The sequence below is a fragment of the Psammomys obesus genome, unplaced genomic scaffold, assembly GCF_907164565.1.
Source record: "Psammomys obesus unplaced genomic scaffold, mPsaObe1.curated_primary_1811, whole genome shotgun sequence".
NCBI classification, from domain to species: Eukaryota; Metazoa; Chordata; class Mammalia; order Rodentia; family Muridae; genus Psammomys; species Psammomys obesus.
In genome coordinates, this window is record NW_026595981.1 from 19310945 (window position 1) to 19329095 (window position 18151).

General features: G+C 51.1%; 1 protein-coding gene across 3 annotated transcripts in view; it reads right to left on the reverse strand.

Annotated features, from left to right (window-relative positions):
- Itga3 (integrin subunit alpha 3) overlaps positions 1-18151 on the reverse strand; it is a 30885-nt gene that overhangs the window by 4747 nt on the left and 7987 nt on the right. For all 3 annotated transcript variants that reach the window (XM_055619779.1, XM_055619780.1, XM_055619781.1), the window contains exons 2-23: positions 17929-18056; positions 17445-17524; positions 15008-15257; positions 12946-13032; positions 12416-12623; positions 11755-11951; positions 10223-10311; positions 9984-10120; positions 9743-9829; positions 8970-9037; positions 8739-8875; positions 8053-8202; positions 7869-7966; positions 7358-7505; positions 7116-7184; positions 6759-6838; positions 6598-6675; positions 5433-5535; positions 5085-5267; positions 4833-4955; positions 4085-4198; positions 3164-3262 (exon numbers count right to left, since the gene is read on the reverse strand). In XM_055619779.1, coding sequence (XP_055475754.1) covers positions 3164-3262; positions 4085-4198; positions 4833-4955; positions 5085-5267; positions 5433-5535; positions 6598-6675; positions 6759-6838; positions 7116-7184; positions 7358-7505; positions 7869-7966; positions 8053-8202; positions 8739-8875; positions 8970-9037; positions 9743-9829; positions 9984-10120; positions 10223-10311; positions 11755-11951; positions 12416-12623; positions 12946-13032; positions 15008-15257; positions 17445-17524; positions 17929-18056 — 2713 coding nt within the window. The remainder of the gene's footprint in view (positions 1-3163; positions 3263-4084; positions 4199-4832; positions 4956-5084; positions 5268-5432; positions 5536-6597; positions 6676-6758; positions 6839-7115; positions 7185-7357; positions 7506-7868; positions 7967-8052; positions 8203-8738; positions 8876-8969; positions 9038-9742; positions 9830-9983; positions 10121-10222; positions 10312-11754; positions 11952-12415; positions 12624-12945; positions 13033-15007; positions 15258-17444; positions 17525-17928; positions 18057-18151) is intronic.

Here is an 18151-nt window from a genome sequence, read left to right on the forward strand (position 1 = left end):
GCCGGTGCTCTTAACCTCTAAGCCATCACTCCAGCCCCTGACAGGGTCTCACTATTGTGTAGCCTTGGCTAGCTTAGAACTCAACAGACTCAACAGCAGACCAGGCTAGCCTTGAACTCACAGTGATCCTCCTGCCTCAGCCTCCAGAGTGCTGGGATTAAAGTTGTGTGCTAGCATGCCCAACTAAAGGGTTTTGTGGGGAGGGGCGGGGTTTCTTATTTTTTTGAGACAGAGTTTCTCTGTGTAAATGCCCTGGCTGTCCTGGACTTTGAGTTGTAGACCAGGCTGGTCTTGAACTCACAGAAATCCACCTGCCTCTGCCTCCCAAACACTGGCATTAAAGGCGTGTGCCACCACTGCTGGACTGCTGGACGTGTTTTGTTTTTTTTTAATATTAAATTATGTACATGCATATGTGTGTATTGGATGTGGGTATGTGCATGAGTACAGGCTCCCATGGAGGCCAGAAGAGGTTGTCTGATCCCCTGGATGTAAATTCGGGCAGTTGTGAGCCGCCTGATGCCTGACGTGTGTGCTAGGAACCAAACTCAAATTTCCTGCCCAAGCAGTGTGGAGCCATCTGTGTAGCCATTATCTACAGAGCCATCTCACCAGGTTCCATGTGTGTAAGTTAAATAGTTATATTTTATCTGATGTGCATTGCCTTTTTTTATATTGTCTTTTATATTGAACTCTCAAAACATATCCACACTTTGGACCTTATCCTTTTCACTTATCATCTTTTTTTGTATGTCGATTTACAGTTTCATATGGTCTAATTTTTCAGTTCATTCTTTGTGACTTTTGGCTTTAGTAAAGTAAAAGCCACACTCCTGGAGGCTCAAACCTTTAGTAACAGCACTCTGGGGGCTGAGACAGGAAGATTGTTCTCAAAGTTTATGACTAGCCTGGGCTACCTAGTGAGCTCTTATGTCTCACAAACAAACCAATAGTGCCAGTGAGATGGCTCGGAGGGTAAAGACACTTGTTGCCAAGCCTGACAACGTGAGTCAGACACACAGGTGTGGAAGGAAAGAACCAACCTTACAAGTTGTCCTTTGACTTCAGCATACACACACTGTGATACACACATACAATTTCCCCAAGAAAAAATATAATAAAATTTTAAGTTAAAAAAAAAAAAAAAGGGCTTGGCGAGATGGCTCAGCAGTTAACACTAGCTGTTCTTGCAGAGGACCTGGGTTTGATTTTCAGCACCCACATGGCAACTCACAACTGCCTGTTAACTCCAATTACAGGGTCACAGCCTCTTCTGGTCTCTGAAGGCACTGTGCAGACACACATGCAAGCAAAATACTCATACACATAAAAAAATAAGTGCATTTTTAATTAAAAACTAAATAAATGGCCGGGCACGGTGGCACACGCCCGTGATCCCAGCAGAAGCAGGCAGATCTCTGTGAGTTCAAGACTAGTCTGGTCTACAAAGCGAGTGCAGGACAGCTAAGGCTACACAGAGAAACCCTGTCTTGAAAAAACCAAAAAAAAAGAAGAAGGAGGAGGAGGAGGAGGAGGAGGAGGAGGAGGAGGAGGAGGAGAAGCAGCTCAGAGGTGGTGAGAGGGTGAAAGTGTTTTCCTCACGGGCCCAATGGATGACCTCTACGTGGGCACCACAGCACGCACGCCCGCGCTCACACACACACCTCCTCATAATAATTTACTTTTCCTAAAAAAAGGCCAAGCATGGGCCTGGTGGCGGTGGTGCAAGCCTTTAATCCCAGGAAGCAGGAGACAGAGACAAAAGGATCTCTTTGAGCACAAGGCCAGCCTGGTCTATCAATGAAGTTCTAAGCCACCAGGGTTACACTGTGAGATCCTGTTGCAAGAGGGAGGAGGAAGGTCTCTGACATAGACCTCATTTCCAGTCCATTGTCCAGCCCTATCTCCGCCCGTCTTCAGCCCATTGATCTGCTTTAGGAAGTGCATCAGGAGTAGTTCACCAACCTTTCATCTAACCCGCTCTGTGCGTCTCCTATGTACTTTAACTAACATCCTTTGCACAATAGATTATTAGCAATCTGTCACGTTTCTTCTCCCAACCTAGAACACTCCACCACCCCCCCCCTTGGAATTTCCTGAATCTGAGTTGGACTGAAATAATTTGAAAAGACTCGACAGTGAGAGAATATCGGCTTTTTTTTTAATTCTAGCCATAATTTTAACTTTTTGTTGTGTGTTTATTGCTATATTTATCCCCGGGTGTTCCACACCTTTTCAGCCTTATGTACATATGTTGTTAGTGTTGAGGATTTGTTGGATTGGTTTAGTTTTGTGAGACAGAGTCTTGCTACGTAGCCCAGGCTGTCCTTGAGCTCACTAAGTTGCCCAGGCTAGCTCAAACTTGCGTCAATCCCCCTGTACTAGCCTTTAGAGCACCACCACGGCCAGCTCTTTTTAATTTTTATTTATTTACTTATTATTATTTGGGGGTTGTTTCTGAGCAGGGTCTCTCTGTGTATTCTGACTGTCCTAGGACTCACTATGTAGACCAGGCTAGCCTTGAACTCCCAGAGATCCTCCTGCCTCAGCTTCCTGAGTGCTGAGATTAAAAGCGTATAGCACCATGCCCACTGCCACCCCACGCCCAGATTTTGAAATTGTGTGTGTGTGTGTGTGTGTGTGCACATATATGTATGTATATGTAGGCTCCCTGTGTGCCTTTTTGGAGGCCAGAGATCAATGTTGGATGCCTTCCTCTATCATTCTCTCCACTTTTCTTTTCTTTTTTTTTTTTTTTTTTTTGAGGCAATGTCTCAATGAACTAGCAGCTATTTTGTCTAAATTGGCTGGCCGGCCAGCCCCCCCAGCATCCAACTGCCTTCACTGGCCTAAAGCTGAAGAAGTTACAGGCATGGGTCAACACATCCAGCTTTTAACTGGGTGCTTGGATACTGAGCATCTAAATTTAGGTTTTCATGCTTGTAGAACAAGGCTTTGGCCCACTGAGCCATCTGCCCAGACACTTGCTTGAGACAGAACAGCAGTCAGCTGCCCAGGTTGGCCTTGAATTCACGATAGCCCAGGCAGACCTAGGAAACGAGGGTCGTAGGCCTGCACCATCAGGACGAGCACCAGCGTCCCCTTAGAGATGATGCCCTGTGCTGTGTGGCCCAGCCTGAGGCTGCCGCCCTGGTTAACTCACCCATGTGGTCTTGTTCTCCATGTTGATGGTAGGGATTCTGGTTCTCAGGAACAGAGTAGCCCAGCCTTCCACCCTGACTCTGTCAAAGTCTTTATAGTCCTACCAGGAAGACAGAGGGAGAGTCAGAACCAGCAGCTGAAGTCTCTCTCAGCCTCCTGACTCTGCACACTCTACCCCCTTCAGTGTCCCACCAGGCAGCACCCTCCAAGGAGCTGTCATCCAGCCTTGCCTACACACACACACACACACACACACACACACACACACACACACCCTTCACTTCTCTGTGCACTGGGTCCGGGGCTGATGCCGGGACAGCACAGTCTGGACTAAGTCTACCCAGCACCTATTCCTGGTACACAGCCACACCCATTCATTTACCCAGGGTAGCTTTTGTGACCCAGTGTTGGAAACTGAGTAGATATGCCAGAAACCAGCCAGAAAAAAAAAAAAAAGCTTAAAGGAGGTAGCCAGAGAGGACTGGCATGAGAGTAACCAGAACCTATCCAAGCACGACAGGTGACCCACGTAACTTTTTTCTTCCGGGAAAGTTATGTGTTGTTCAGGAGAGAGGACCCCAGCTGCTGAAGTTAGGTAAGATCTCAGTGATGAGATGTGAATGTAGAGGGAGCCACCTTGATGGCTGAATAGGGAATTCACACACAGAGACAGAAAAAAAAAAAAAAAAAAAGCTGGCATTCCCAGGGGAAGGACCAGGGTCAAAGGTACTGAAGTAGAATGTAAAAGGAAGCATTACACACTCACGTATATAACACCAATGTGGCCCACAGTGACAGACGCACAACTGTGCAGAGCATGGTACTGTTTTACACACACACACACACACACACACACACACACACACACACACTCCCCTCACCCATGCGGATGACAGCAATGACCTCTGAACTTGGCACGAACCTCAATGAAGGTGCTGTTCCATACCCGAGCCTTCACGGTCACGTTGGTGATATTAGAGCTATCTGGAATGGGGCACTCCAGCCACACACAGCGTGCTCGGCCACTGGCACAGGTCTGAGGTGGACAGGAGGTACACAGACATGAGATGGCCTGGGTCTCCAGACCTGATGCTGGCTCCTCACCGCCTACCCTTCCTAGACTTCACATCATCCCACCCCTGGGTGTTCGTTGTTTTGCTCGTGCACATCCCTCTACTTCAAAAACATATGCTCAAGATGCATTCTGATTTAGCCTCTTCTGATTCAGGGAATATGAACAGGAAACAGAGTCCCTGCTCAGGCTGGCAAGGCCCAGCCTAAAAAACACCTCCCAAGCCAAGCACTCTGGCAGTTGTCTGTCTGTTGTCCTGGGATACCCCTTCAAGCTCTCTAGCCAATTAGGCCTCCTCTAGGTTCACCTATTTGCTTCTCAACTTCTTCCTGCACAGGTCACTTCCTCCTGCCCCCCTCAACTCAAATGGCCAAGCTAAATGGCCCCAATAGGGTATGAGGCCTCAGAATCCAGCCAGCAGAGATGCTCCCTAGGGTAGGAGGTAAGCCTGTTTTTCTGTCAGGAGGCTCCTGAGGCCCAGGTCCCCAGCACCTCTTTAGACTGATTGATGACGTCTCTGTGTACGTGGCCTGTATCACCCTTGCTTCGTGGGCCCCTGATACCCACGCTCCTCCCCACCCCTGCCCTGGCCACTCACCAACACAGTCTCAGACTTGGCCTTTTTGGCAGCAGCTAGCGTGACAGGTGGGGGACCCTGGTCTCCCCCTGGGTCCAGCTGTCTCCGTCTGCGCAGTGGAGACGGTGGCTTGTCTCCGGGGTCCTGAAGAGGGCAGAAGAAGAGACAGGGGTGGGGGAAATGAGGACCGAGGAAGCAGGGGAAGACACCGTCCTTTCTGCCCTCCGACATGCGAGTGATTTTCACACGGGCCATTCCTGATGATGAACTTACAGAGAGAGTGAGGTTGAGAGGGTTGACAAGGGTTCCAGACGGCTCACAGGGCCAGGACCCATTGCTTCGGATAGTGATCTCCGTGGGGTACAGCAGCCACTTGCCATTGGCAACTTCATAGGGCCACTCCAGACCTAGAACCAGTGTGCCCAAGGCAGCCAGCCCATCTCCCGCTGGGCTCACCTGTGGGCACACGTGACCCATGTGTCATGGTTACCGTCGGCTGTAAAACCACCCAGAACTCCACAACGCTCAACCCTCCCACTTTTGAGCCCCGGACTCAGAGAACAATCTCCCCATTGCCCTCCGTAAGAGACACCAGTCAGGACCCCAGAGAGGCGCCCTTACCTGGAATTCATATTTCAGGGGACTCCCCACATCCTCCACAGTTTTCATGCCAGCCTCGCCCATCACTGCTCCACCAAAGAAGCTCTGCAGCCGATGATTCATCCTAGGGTAAGAAAGACACGGAATCAAGGTGGACAGAAGGCCAGAGTCCTGCCAGAGGGGACTGCGGTGCCAAGGCTGGTTAGCTAAGTTCCCCTGGTGTATAAACCTCAGTTCTGCCATGCACCAGCCTCGTGACCGCACACAGACTACTGACCCTCTCTGAGCCTCAGGTTCCCTAGCCTGTAAGGTGGAGTTCATAAGATTCGGTACAGTGCAGGGCGGTGGTGCACGGTGGACCTTCAAGAAGGTAGGGGAGGGGCTGAAGGGATGTCTCAGAGGGTTAAGAGCACTTATTGCTCTTCTAGAGAACCGGGGTTCAGTTTTCGGCACCATCTGTATTTCCAGTTTCAGGGGATCTGACGCCTTCTTCTGACTTTCCTGGGTACCAGGCATGCACATTGCCATGCTTACATACATGCAGGCAAAGCACTCGTACACATAAAATAAAATAAAATAAATTCAAGAAAAAAAAAATTTTCAGTGGGGGATTGCTGGGGAGGTGGCTCAATGGATAAAGCATCCGCTCTGCAAGTCTGAGGTCCTCAGTTCAAATACCCGCCCAGAACCCACCTAGAAGCTGGGCGTGGTAGCATACACTTGTCATCCAAGTGCCCCTAATGTGAGACGGGTAGTGGAGACAGGAGGGTCCCTAAGGGAACCTACGGGCCAGCTAGCCTGGCACATGCATTCTGGTGTTTGCAATGGCCAACCGCAGAGAGACCCTCTGCCTCAAACAAGGTGTCAGTGCCTCATGTTGTCCTCTGACCTCCACAGGTGTTCCACAGCATGCACATATCTGCATTCTCGTGCGTGCGCAAAGGTAAATATCAAGAAAATGAAGTGGAGAATTAAAATGGCAGGGACCATTGCCTTCACCCCAGGCGCTAACACTGCCCCTCCTACCTGTGTTACTGGGAATAATAATGCAACTGTGATGGTGACCATTATTACTGGGAAAAGATGACCCAGGGGGACGCCAGACCGAGAGACGTGTCAGAGGATCTAAAGGGGTGGGGGAGGCCCTGGCTCAGGTGCAGAGGACTGGGGACAAAGCGGTACCCACAGTCTGAGTGAGGCCTGGAGTGTGTAGTCCACTTGCAGAGTGAGGGACACGGGCTGCAAGTTGTCCTGGTGGCTTGACCTGGGGAGAAAATGCAGGTGGTAAGAAGGAGCCCCAGGATATGAGCTCAGACCTCACCAGAACAGCTTCCCTGGGCCACTCACGTGGATAGCTGCAGGTGTGCCTGAAGGTCCCTCGTGTGCAGGGTCACGCCAATGACCTCAAAGGCAATGAGCAGCTCCATCTAGCACAAGGGAAACAGGGAGGAACGCTGAAACGCAGCAGGGGGCTATGGCGTGGGAAGATCCCCATCCCCCTTCCTTATCCATCTCTGGTTCCCCTGCTTCTTCTTTGGGTGACATCATTAGACATCGTTGCTACTTTGGGGATCTCTTTTGCACGCCTTTAAGCAGGTTGCTGAAACTTTCTAAGCCCTTGTTTCCTCGTCTGTGAAACGGCTGTCGTATTAGGAAAAGTCTCATGAGGATCCTCGAGGAGCGGAGTATGTGACCGGGTCTCACCCTCTGGTTCCGTTTGAAGGGGTTTCCTAGCTCACACAGGATGGTCTGGTTAGCTTGGCAGGTCCCAGCCTGCGGAAAGAAAGCAACCCCGAAGGCTTGTTTACCATATAGCGGAGGTAGCCCAGTCCCGAAGGAGATCAGCAAACCACAGCAAGGGAAAATTCAGGTAGATGTCATATACACTGGGATACAAACAGACAGGAAGCCGGGTTTGGGGCTGAGCCTGGACAGCTGGCACTCACCGGACGCACTGAGGACAGTAGCAGGGCGGGCGGCACCTCCAGGGTGAGCAGTGCCTCATGAGCGTCTTCCCCAGCCCGCTCGCGGCTCGGCATATTGGTCACATTGATGCTCAGGAACAGTTTCTTAGTGTCTCTGCTGTACTGGAGCCTGAAGAGAAGAGTCCGGAACTAAGCCAAAAGCCCCACCTCCACTAAGCTCCGCCCCTAAGGCTGGGAAAGCCACTGGGGGCCAACCAGCTCCTACTACGCAATCGTTTTTTGTTTTGTTTTGTCTTGTTTCGAGACAGGGTTTCTCAATGGCTGTCCTGGACTCGCTTTGTAGACCTGACCTCGAACTCACAGAGCTCCACCAGCCCCTGCCTCCCTGAGTGCTGGGATCACAGGCGTCCGTGCTAATTAAAGCCCTCTGCTCAGATTCACTCTATCCCTGGCCAGGGAAGCCTTGCCCCGGTTCTGTCGGCCAGTGAGGCCCCGCCTCGCCCTTGACCAATCTGTGTCACCCAGATACCACCTGCTTAGAGGCTGCAGCTGCTCAGACACGAAGGCGGCTCGCATCTGCAGGTTGCTGTCACACTTGTTGTCTGGTCCGCACTCTTTCTGGAAGTGGACCTGGGGACAGCGGGAGGCTTGAGGGGCTGCGTCCCATATCACCCTGTGACCCACAGCCCTCCGGTCCCGGGGTAGGCCCTGCTCACCTCAGTGTGGTTCTCCACAGCCTGTGCCTGGTTGAGGACTGGGTAGGCATCAAGAGACCGCATCCCCAGCTTGAGGCGATCGGGCATGCGCAAAGGTAAGGAGTAGTTCATGGCAATAACGATGGGACGGAGTTTATCACGGACATTGTCCTGGGGAAGACGGTGAGGTGAAGCCCCCAAGTTGAATCCTTCCATCCACTTTGCTAAACCCTAGCCAGACTAAGCCCAAGGGAGGAGCGTGGGTTCTCTCTGCCCTGAACCCCCACTAATCCAATCACCAAACTGAGTCCTACCATCTTGCGCTGCCCTGTCCCCCGGATAGATAGAGCTTCTCCTTCCCAGAGATGGGGTTCCTTTACTTTATGGATCTCCAGGTCCACATCACACCATGATGCACCAAAGGGGAACTGAGCTTGTCCTGAGTCGGGGACCCATTCTTTCCAGGCCAACACCTCTTTTCCAAGGTGGAAAGCCTTGTCCCCATCTCCACCTTGGTTTCCCTCCCTACTACCACAGGCGTCATGCTGTGTGCTGCCACCATCCTGCCAATCCATTTTCACTAGAATGGCTTCCCCAAATTCTGTCTTCGGGGATACCCCTGTCCCTCAGCTTTGCCTTGGAGGGACACTGGCCAGCTCTTCCAGGGATCCCAGAGCCCCCATCATCCTCCACAGCTCCCCCCTCACCATCAGCAGCAGCTCCAGTGTCTGGCAATGTGTCTCTGGCATGGAGAAGAAGCCATGAAAGACAGCCGACTGGCTGCGGGCAAATCGGAGCCTGGGTGGGCGGCGGTCCCGGTCAGCCTCCAATGTGTAAGCCAGAGCTGGAGACAGTCAGGGCAGTCAGCAGGTGGCCAGGTGGGCGGGCGTACCCTGATTTCCCTCCCACCTGAGCGGGGGGGGGGGGGGGGCACTCACTGATGTTCCTCCTGTAGTGAGGGTTCCCAGCGCTGTGGTTGTAGGCAAAGCACAGCTCCACTTGGACACTGTTGGGAGGGGCGCATAGCAGGGCCTGGTCACAGTGGGAGGGACAGCCATGTCCTGCCTCTCACCCCTGTGCTAGGCAAAGGGAACTCAGGACCCTTGTGGGGAGCGGCAGGAGCAAAACTGGGGAGTCTGCAAGCTGTTGTGACTTCTCACTCACTGTTTCTAGAGGTCACCAGTGGGGAAACTGAGGTCCAGGGAGCAGGATTTGGCTGACGTTATCAGTTGACTGATGACCCAGGCCAGGTCTTAGGATTTCCAGATCTTACTCTTTGTCACCCATCCCCTGCTTTTCAGTTCTGTCCCCTTTGCTAGCAGAATAATATCCACCAAAACCCCTTGAGGTCACTACTGTCTTTATCACTTCCTTAGCAACTGGGTTTGTTTTTTTTTTAATTAATTAATTTATTTATTTATTTTGAACACTTAAAGTACAGCGTACCATGTTTAAGACTTTTTTAAAAAAATTATCTCATTTAATTATCTCAAGCACCTGATTATTATCTCAGGACTTGATTATTACCCTTTATATGTTATCTGAGACTCAGACAAATAATTTGCCCAGTGAATCTCCTTCCCCACACCCACCCACCTAACAGCATCCATTCCCTTTCCCCTTCCTTCCAGCTTTCACTCCTCAAGCCTTCTGCCTGCTCTCCCCCAGCAATGAGGGGACTGGGAATGAAGAGCTGAGCTGATAGTCTCACCAGGAAGCATCTGTACAAAGCGAGGGGTCCAACACGGCTGGCCTGGCCACCAAGGTCCTATGGAGGATGTTGATGACAGGTCGGGCCCTAGAGTAACAAAAAAGCAGGCAGATTATCAGTATTTACTGCCCACTCCAGGCGAGGGCTGGGCTTCGGGATCACTGCAGAAGGTGAGCAGAGCTGAGGCACCATGAAGATGAGGACAGAGGGACCCGGCCCTGCCCGAGGTCTCCTAGCTCACCGCAACAGCACAATGTGGTCCGACAGGCTTCCCACCAGCAGGTCTGGATAAAAGTTGTCATCCACATCCATCTTCCCACTCAGAGAGTAGCCAAAGGAGGCCAAGCCCGGCAGGCCTAGTTTCTCTGCATGGATTATCTGAGGCCAAGAGGGAGTAGGGACAGACTCTGAGACATGCTTGGAAGAGGAGGCCCCGGGGAGAACAGGGGGGGTATCAGACTTGTCCCCACTCATTCATACCTGCTGGGGCTGCCTGAGGAGCCCCCCGGAGCTGCTGTGGTAGATGTAAACCTTGCCCAAGCCCTCAAATGGAGCTCCCACGGCAATGTCTGGGGAGGAGAGACAGGGAAGAGTCATTCTGAGCCGCACAGCTCTTTCCCTCTGTGTTGCAGGCTACTGAGCCCAGTGTGGCAATGACCTCACCCTGGCAGAAGTGTTCAGGGCAGTGGGGAACTTCAGAGCTCTAGCGCTGTGGTGGGAATGAAGGTTCCAGAAAGGGGGAAGAAACTTCCTCAAAGTCACACAGCAAGGCAGTGCCACAGACAGAGCTGTGCCCTACATCCCCTAGCATAATCCAGTGTTTCCTGCTTTCCCTAGCCCCCATCAACCACTTTTCCAGACACCTTGGTTCTTCTAATGGCATTTACTGTCAAGGCCAAAAAAAAAAAAGAAGCCATTCCCCACTGATAACAGCCAGCACTCACAGAATCCACTTCACTTAACCCTTACAAGAATTGTGTGTGTGTGTGTGTGCTACCATACTCCTCTTTTATAGATAAGCAGACTCAAATCCCAAGGTCGCACAACCAGGAAACTGGATTATAACTACAATATTTGGGTGGGCTTTGTTTCAGTATAATAGACCTCTGAGCATCAAGACTTTTAAAATGCTAAGCAATGTTTCCTCAGATAAACTGAGCACATTTGAAGATCTCAATTTTTGCTGGACTTATCTGCTACGTTTGGTCTGATAAGGCCTGGGCGACTGTAAAGGATGCCAAGGAGAGTGAGCAGACCCTGAGCTGAAAACACTGACCCTTCTGTGGGAAGTGCCTGGACCAACTGGTTGACCTTTCCGGCATCCATGCCTGCCTCCTAAGAGGGCTTTGCCTTCCCTTTGGTTCTCAGCTGTATTCTGGGAAACTGAGCTTGTCGGAGAACTGACTTTTGATAAAGTCAGTTCTATGAGCCCCCACAGTAAACAGGCTCACTCCCTAATGTGTTCTCCCTGTGACTTCTCCCCGGGTCCCCCAGAGCACTGGCCAAGGCAATGCCACTATACCTAGGGCTTGATCCTTGTCCCAGCCCTTCCCTATCACCCGATATAACACATCCCCGATCCTAGCTATCTCCCTAGATTTCCTAACCGCTTCCACCCCACACCCCTCCAGAATCACCCTCCAAAGTACCAAGCTATCAGATAGCATCCCGCCTCCAAAAAGTTCTCTAGAGACCTTGCCACCCCTACTCTCACGGTGACCCAAATAGAAAGCCCCATTTCCTCTGCCTGGCTTTCACCGCATTCACCAGCTTGTCTCCGGTGTACATTTCGATCTCGTATACTAAACGTCCTTATGCTCATGCTGCATGCTATGTGTACCTCTCTTCTGTGCGCTCGAAGCCTAACCACTTAGCACCCACTCTAGGCGAGGCCCCAGGCTAGCCTCTGTGTGTCCTCCATACTATTCCTTTGAGCTGTGAGTCCTGCCAGGCCTGGTATGCAGTTGGTGCTCAGTCATCGAGGGTGCCGGAGGAGGGGTACTGGCTCATACCCTGGAATCCATCCTGGTTGATGTCACCAATGCTGGCTACGGAAATGCCAAAGCCAGAGCGACTGGGACCGTGAAGCAGGAGGGAAGGTTGATCAGGGAAGGACGTTCCCGCCTGGTTCATGAAGACGTAGACAGCACCCCCTACCTCCTCTTTCCGTTCAAAGTAGTAGGGAGCTCCCACCAGGAGGTCCTGCCACCTGCACAGGACAAGAGTGGGAATGGGAGTGTGAGGTTGGCCCGGATAACACAACAGAACTTGTCATCTAATGAGCACGATTTTGCCAGGGCCATGCAACTTGAGCAAAAGACACGTCTGGCCACAGTCCATGAGGAGGCCAACAAGACCCACCAAGCAGAAAACTCCTGTCACTGGAGAAATCACGCAGGCGAAGATCACACTCCAAAAAGCCCCCGCCCCACTGGCACCTTTTGAATGACAGGTACAGAGAAGCAAGCACGGGTGTCATGACATGCAAATGACATGCAAATGTCCAGGATCCCATCAAGTGTGATTGCCAGACCCCCCCCCCGAAAACAGCCGTGTGTGAATGCAAAGCTTCTACCTCCCTGTTCTAGCTTAAGCAAGCCTGCCACCCAGCCCCCACCACCCACCACCTTTCCCCCTGGTCCCAGAAGATGTCCCGGGTCCCTAGATTCTCACCCATCATTGTTCAGGTCTGCCAGGGCAATGGCACTGCCAAAATAAGCGCCCACCTGCGTGCCCTCCAGCACCTGCCTCCGCCGCAGGTCTCCACCTGGCACTTGGCTCAGCAAGAAGACGGCGCCCATATGTTGGTGCCGTGGGGCGCCCGTCACGACGGTGATCTCCGTGGGGTGTAGGACGGCACTGCCTACCTGCATCGTGTACCCTGGGATGAGGGGGTGGGGATGTTCAACCAAAGCCCCGGTAAATTCGTCCCCTTCTACCCTGGGCCTATCCCCCTAGTTCCCCATCCTCTGTTATCTTCTATGCAAGTTGAGAAGAAAAAAAAAAAAAAAAAAGGGAGCCACAGATGCAACCGTAGCCTCCCTTGCACACTGGGTTCTGAGCTTCACGACACAACCAGATTTGCACCTGAAAGCCTAAACCTGGGTCTCAAAGGCGGGTAGCGCTCAGTAAGTGTGTTCTGGCCGAACTAAATGCAGGTTGGCTTCCCTCATCCTGCAATGGGCCACAAGCACTGGGCTTACCAATGTAGAGGTTTCCTTGGTCCTCTGAGCCCTTGTAGCTGTACTCAGATAAATCCCAGCTTTTCCGCTGAATCATGTAGCTGTTTCCTGCAGAAAGATTGGGGAAGGGGAGCAGAAGGCATTAGTCACCGCCTTTTTCCTCTACCATACCCACCCCGACATGAACTTTGTGATGGGGGGCTGGAAGGATGGACCAGCGGACAAGAGCACTGGCTGACGTTCTTCCGGGAGGCCCGGGTTTGGTTCCCAGTATCCACAATGGCACACAATGGTCTGTAGCTACAGTTTCAGGGGATCAGGCAGGACTCGGGCTCAGGATCCCCAGGCCTGAGCCTCCCAACTGTTGACAGGTAGCACCACACCTGGTTTATGTGATCATAGGTCTGGGTGTTTTCCCTGTTCCTATGGCTGCCCGCCACTCGCATGCAGTGACTGCAGAGGCCAGAAGAGGGCATTGGGTCCCCGGAACTGCAGCTCTTAGCTGCCTTGAGGATGCTGTGCCATCTCTCCAGCAAGGATCTCGAGACAGTGAAATATTCTGTAACCTCTGTAAAAGGACAGTCCTGGAGGTATTGACCCCAAAACGCTGCTTTTTAGCTTATGATGCATGAAAAGAGAAAGTGGGAGGCAAGAACATTTAGTCTGATCCTGTTTCTTTTTTAAGAAGATATCTATAAACACTAAAATAAGGGTCTGGAGAGATGGCTCAGCAGTTAAGGGCACTGGCTGTTCTTCCAGAGGACCCAGATTTGATTCTTCTGTGCCCACATGGCAGCTCACAACTGTCTGTAACTCCAGTCCTAGGGGGTCTGACACATGCAGGCAAAACACCAACGCACATAATTTTTTTAAATTATTTTAAAAATACTAAAGTGATAGTAGAAGAAGTCTTAAGACACTATAAACGTTGAGAAATGGAATGAGGGAGGTTGGAGGAGGGAGGTTTTAAATTTTTTTCCCTCCTTAATCTGTGGTACGAGGGTTGAACTTCAACCCTCATACAAGCTAAGTAAATGCTCTACCACTGAACTATGTGCTTCCCCCCCCCCCCTTAATCTTGAAACAGAGTATTGCTAACCCAGCTGGACTTGAACTCACTGAATATCCCAGGGAGTTATGAATCCCCCTGCCTCAGCCCCTTGAGTAGCTGGGATCACAGGACAGTGCCACTGGGACTGGCCATTTTTGCTCTTGATTCTAACAGATCCTAAGCTTTTAGTGTTTGCACCAGAAGCATGTTTGTAAAAGTTCTCAGAGGTTGAACTGACACCAGACAGAACTGACATCAGACAGGTCACAATTCAATCTAGGTTTCCTGGTTTATTGTGGGGAAACTTCTCTAAGAAATGATTTTTAATTTAGTAAAATGGGTATAAAATGCTTGTATCCCCAGAGTATTTTAGCAATGCTAGGTTCAATGCCTACAATTCCAGCACTCGGAAAACAGAGACAAGAAGATTGCCAAGGGTTTGAAAATAGCTTAGGCTATGTAATAAGTTCACAGTGACACTCTGTCACACACAGGCACACACACACACACACACACACACACACACACACACACACACACACATTTTTCAGATTGCTTAAGATAATATGTGTAGAGAGCTGGGGAAATAGCCCAGTCAGTATTTGCCATGCGAGCATGAGGACCTGAATTCACATTCCCAGCATCCACACAAAAAGCCAGGCACAGCACCATGTGCCTATAGGCTCCGAAATTCCAGGGTGAAAATAGGCAAATCCATCGGGTTCACTGGCCAGCCACTCCAGTTGCATCAGTGAACTCCATCAGTGAACGAAGAGCAACTGGGGCACTGATGTCAGCCTCTGGCCTCTATGCCCACATGCTCACAGGTACACACACACAAGAGATCTAAAGAACACATGTAAAGCCACTGGCACACAGTGAGTGCTTTGACACGGTAGAGACTGTCCGTGCTTACTGCTCTTGGCCTGGGGCCCTGTCTCTTCTGACCCTGCCCCTGAATGGTCGGACAGGCCGTCCCTGTGGCTTACTGATTGGTGGTCACTGTGGCCCTTCCTTCTCCCAGGTCCCCACCTTTCCAGTTGTAGGCACCAGGGGCACCAAAGTACACAGCGTTCTGGGTGAAGCCTCCGCTGGTGCCCAGCTGGCACATGCCGGTCTGCAAGTAGTCGGTGTTGCTGTTGCACATCTCATTGTGGTAGGTCTGCCAGTCATCGCCAGGGTCCAACTGGAGGTCGTTGCCACGCACATAGCACTTGCCTACCATGCGTCGCTGGTCCTCTAGCCCAGACCACAGCACCTGGGTGTAGCGATGGGCACACACCTAGGGACCCACAAACACACATACACACACACGTGGCCTTAGCCAGGATCAGGGAACTCCTGGCAAGCTGTACCTCTCACCCTGCTGGCTTTGCAAGTCAAGGGCCAGAACGGAACTCTGGCTTTTTTTTTCCTCCTTGTGGGAATGCTGAAGCCTGTACTCTCTACCCGCTATTTTGGAATCAAGGGTCAGGAGCAGATCTGGGGAAGGCAGAAGGTATGAAGTTGAGAGCAGCTTAGAGATCTTGGTGAAAGGAATTGGAGGATGAAGGAATGTGAGCCTTAGGCTCCTGGGTCTAAAAGGAGCTATTTACAGAGAGATTAGGAGACTCATTTCTCTCATCCCCAGATGACCCTGCTGTTTAAAGGATCATTTAAAATTATAATAATTATTATTAATAAATAATAATTAATAAATAATAAAATAATAGTAATAAGAGCAGTGAACACTTTTTTAATTTGGTTCTTATTTGCTTATTTGTTTGTTCTTTTGTTGAGGCAGTGTTTCTTGGTGTAGCCCTGGCTGTTCTGGAACTCACTATGCAGACCAGGCTGATCTTGAATTCAGAGATCTGCCAGCTAGGACTAAAGGCGTGTATCACCACCACCACCACCCAGCTCATCGAACACTTCCTGAGCACTTAGTATATGCCAAGCACAAGTCCAGGCTTTTCTCATGGAGTAACTTTAAATGTTTTTATCTTATTTTTTGTGTATACTTATTTTGCCTGAATGCATGCCTCTGAACTATGTATATACTTGGTGCCTGCAGGAGGACAGAAGAGAGCATCAGATCCCCCGGAAATGGAGTTGCGCACTGTTGTGAGCCGCCGTGTGGGTGCTGGGAACTGAACCCAGGCAATCTGAAAGAGCAGCCAGCGCTCATAAACTGCTGAGCCATCTCTCCAGCCCTGAAGAATGCGCACTGACTGGAGAAAAATCAGTGAAACCATACAGTTACTTTAGGCCTGAGCACTGCCTAGCAAGTCCAAGGCCCTGGGTGTAATCCCTAACACAGCCAAAACAAACATTAAAAAAATAATAATAATGATAAGCAAACTAAAAATGTAAAAAGTATTTTGAACCAGGCATGGTGGCAGCCCCTCCCCCCCGAATCCCAGACTTGGGAGGCAGAGGTAGGCAGATCTCCGAGTTTGAAGCCAGCCGGGACTGCAGACTGAGTTCCAGGCAACCAGGGCTGCATAGTGAGACACTGTCTCAAGTGGGTAAAAAGTGTTCTGAATTAGCCTCTGGGCTCTCCAAGATCTAGAAACGGGTGGTGCGCTTGTCTATTGGCTTTTTCTGTCACGCCCCAGCTGTAAGCAAGCACACCCCAGCATTTCACATGAGCTTCTCCTTAGGCACTGCTCAATTTCTGGTGCTCGGAGCACAGTAGGTGCTAACTAAATATTTGTTGGCTGCGTGAAGGTGGCTAAGTAGCTAATCCTAGGGTCAACAGTCACTTACACAAACCTCTGGACTCACACCCACAAACAACACGGTCTACAAAGGGGTAGTCTGGTGGACTGATTGCCAACCTGGAGCTTATGATCGTGTTCAAAGGACAGAAGTCACGGCGGCGATGGCTAGGTGACCACTCAGAGGTGGCTCAGAGAACTTCCTGGAGTGATATAAATATGTCGTTTCATGGGTGTTGCTGACACAGGCTTATCATTAGTCAAAGCTCCGAGAAGGTTAATATCTGCCCTTTTTTACTACATGTAGAATTTTATATGAATCTTAATAATGTCCGTCTGGAACACAGAAATCAAGATTCCCCTAGGGCTGACATTGGAAGAATTGTCAGCAGAAGGTGACAATTGACAGCAGGGAGTGGCTCTCAAACCAGTGCCAGGGTGAGCCAGGGTCACCAGGGCTGTGCCTCTTCCGGCAGCCAGCCTCCCAGGAAGGAGTGCCTGCCAGCACCCAACTGCCCCGGGCACTCTCTGCCCTTTCCCCCTCCGAGTTCTCTCTGCTCTTTCCCACGAATGGTGAGCATCCGTGCTCACAGGGCCTACACCATGTGCAGCCTTGGGAGAGTGCAGGACTCGGGGGACACACAGGCCTGAAAAGACATGAGGCCATGGATATGGACATTTGCAAAGACCCCAGCCACGCACAGAGGATCCCTGGCCACCCTAGGTTGCCCTCCCTGGCTCTGGAAAGATGATGCTAAGTGTCCACTTACCAGAACTCTACCCGCAGGGCCCTGGCTTGCCACAGTCACCCCAAGCCACATGTCCTCGATAATGTGATGGTCAGGGTCACCTGCAAGAACAGGGATCATGAGCTACGGTTCCTCATTCCATATCCCATTGTTCAAAGCCTCCTAAGCGGAGCTTTCCCTCCTTCCTAAGTCCTGTCTGCTATTGCTCCAAGCTCACACTATATGACCTTCCCTTTTTTCCTGCTCCTCTTCCCAGAGGAATAGGAAGTAAACCAGCTTTGCTTTTTGCTTGGTTTTGTTTTTTTTAAGCAAGGGTCTCCATATACATCTCAGGCTATTCTGGGACTCACTGTGTAGACCAGGCTGACCTTGATCCTGCTGTCCTCTTGCCTTAGCCTCAAGTGTTAGAATAACAGCCATGAGCCTCACTAACAAGCTAGCCTTGTAGCTCCCCTCTGGGCTCCCTCTGCCAGGCCCCTGGCTTAGCTCTGCTCCTCAGGCTCACTTTTCTCTGAGATGTCCATCCGTTCACAGTCATCCTTGAGGGCGGTGAGGGGACACACGTACACGGCTCCAGTCCGGTTGGTGTAGCCATCGTCCACAGCAAACTCCCGGGGAGCCCCAGCCAGAAGCCTGGGAGAGGAAGGCAAGCGGGCCAGCCTGACTTTACAAGCCTCCCTCCAGCCAACTTGCAAATCAACACTCACTGGGCATGAACTCCATTCCTC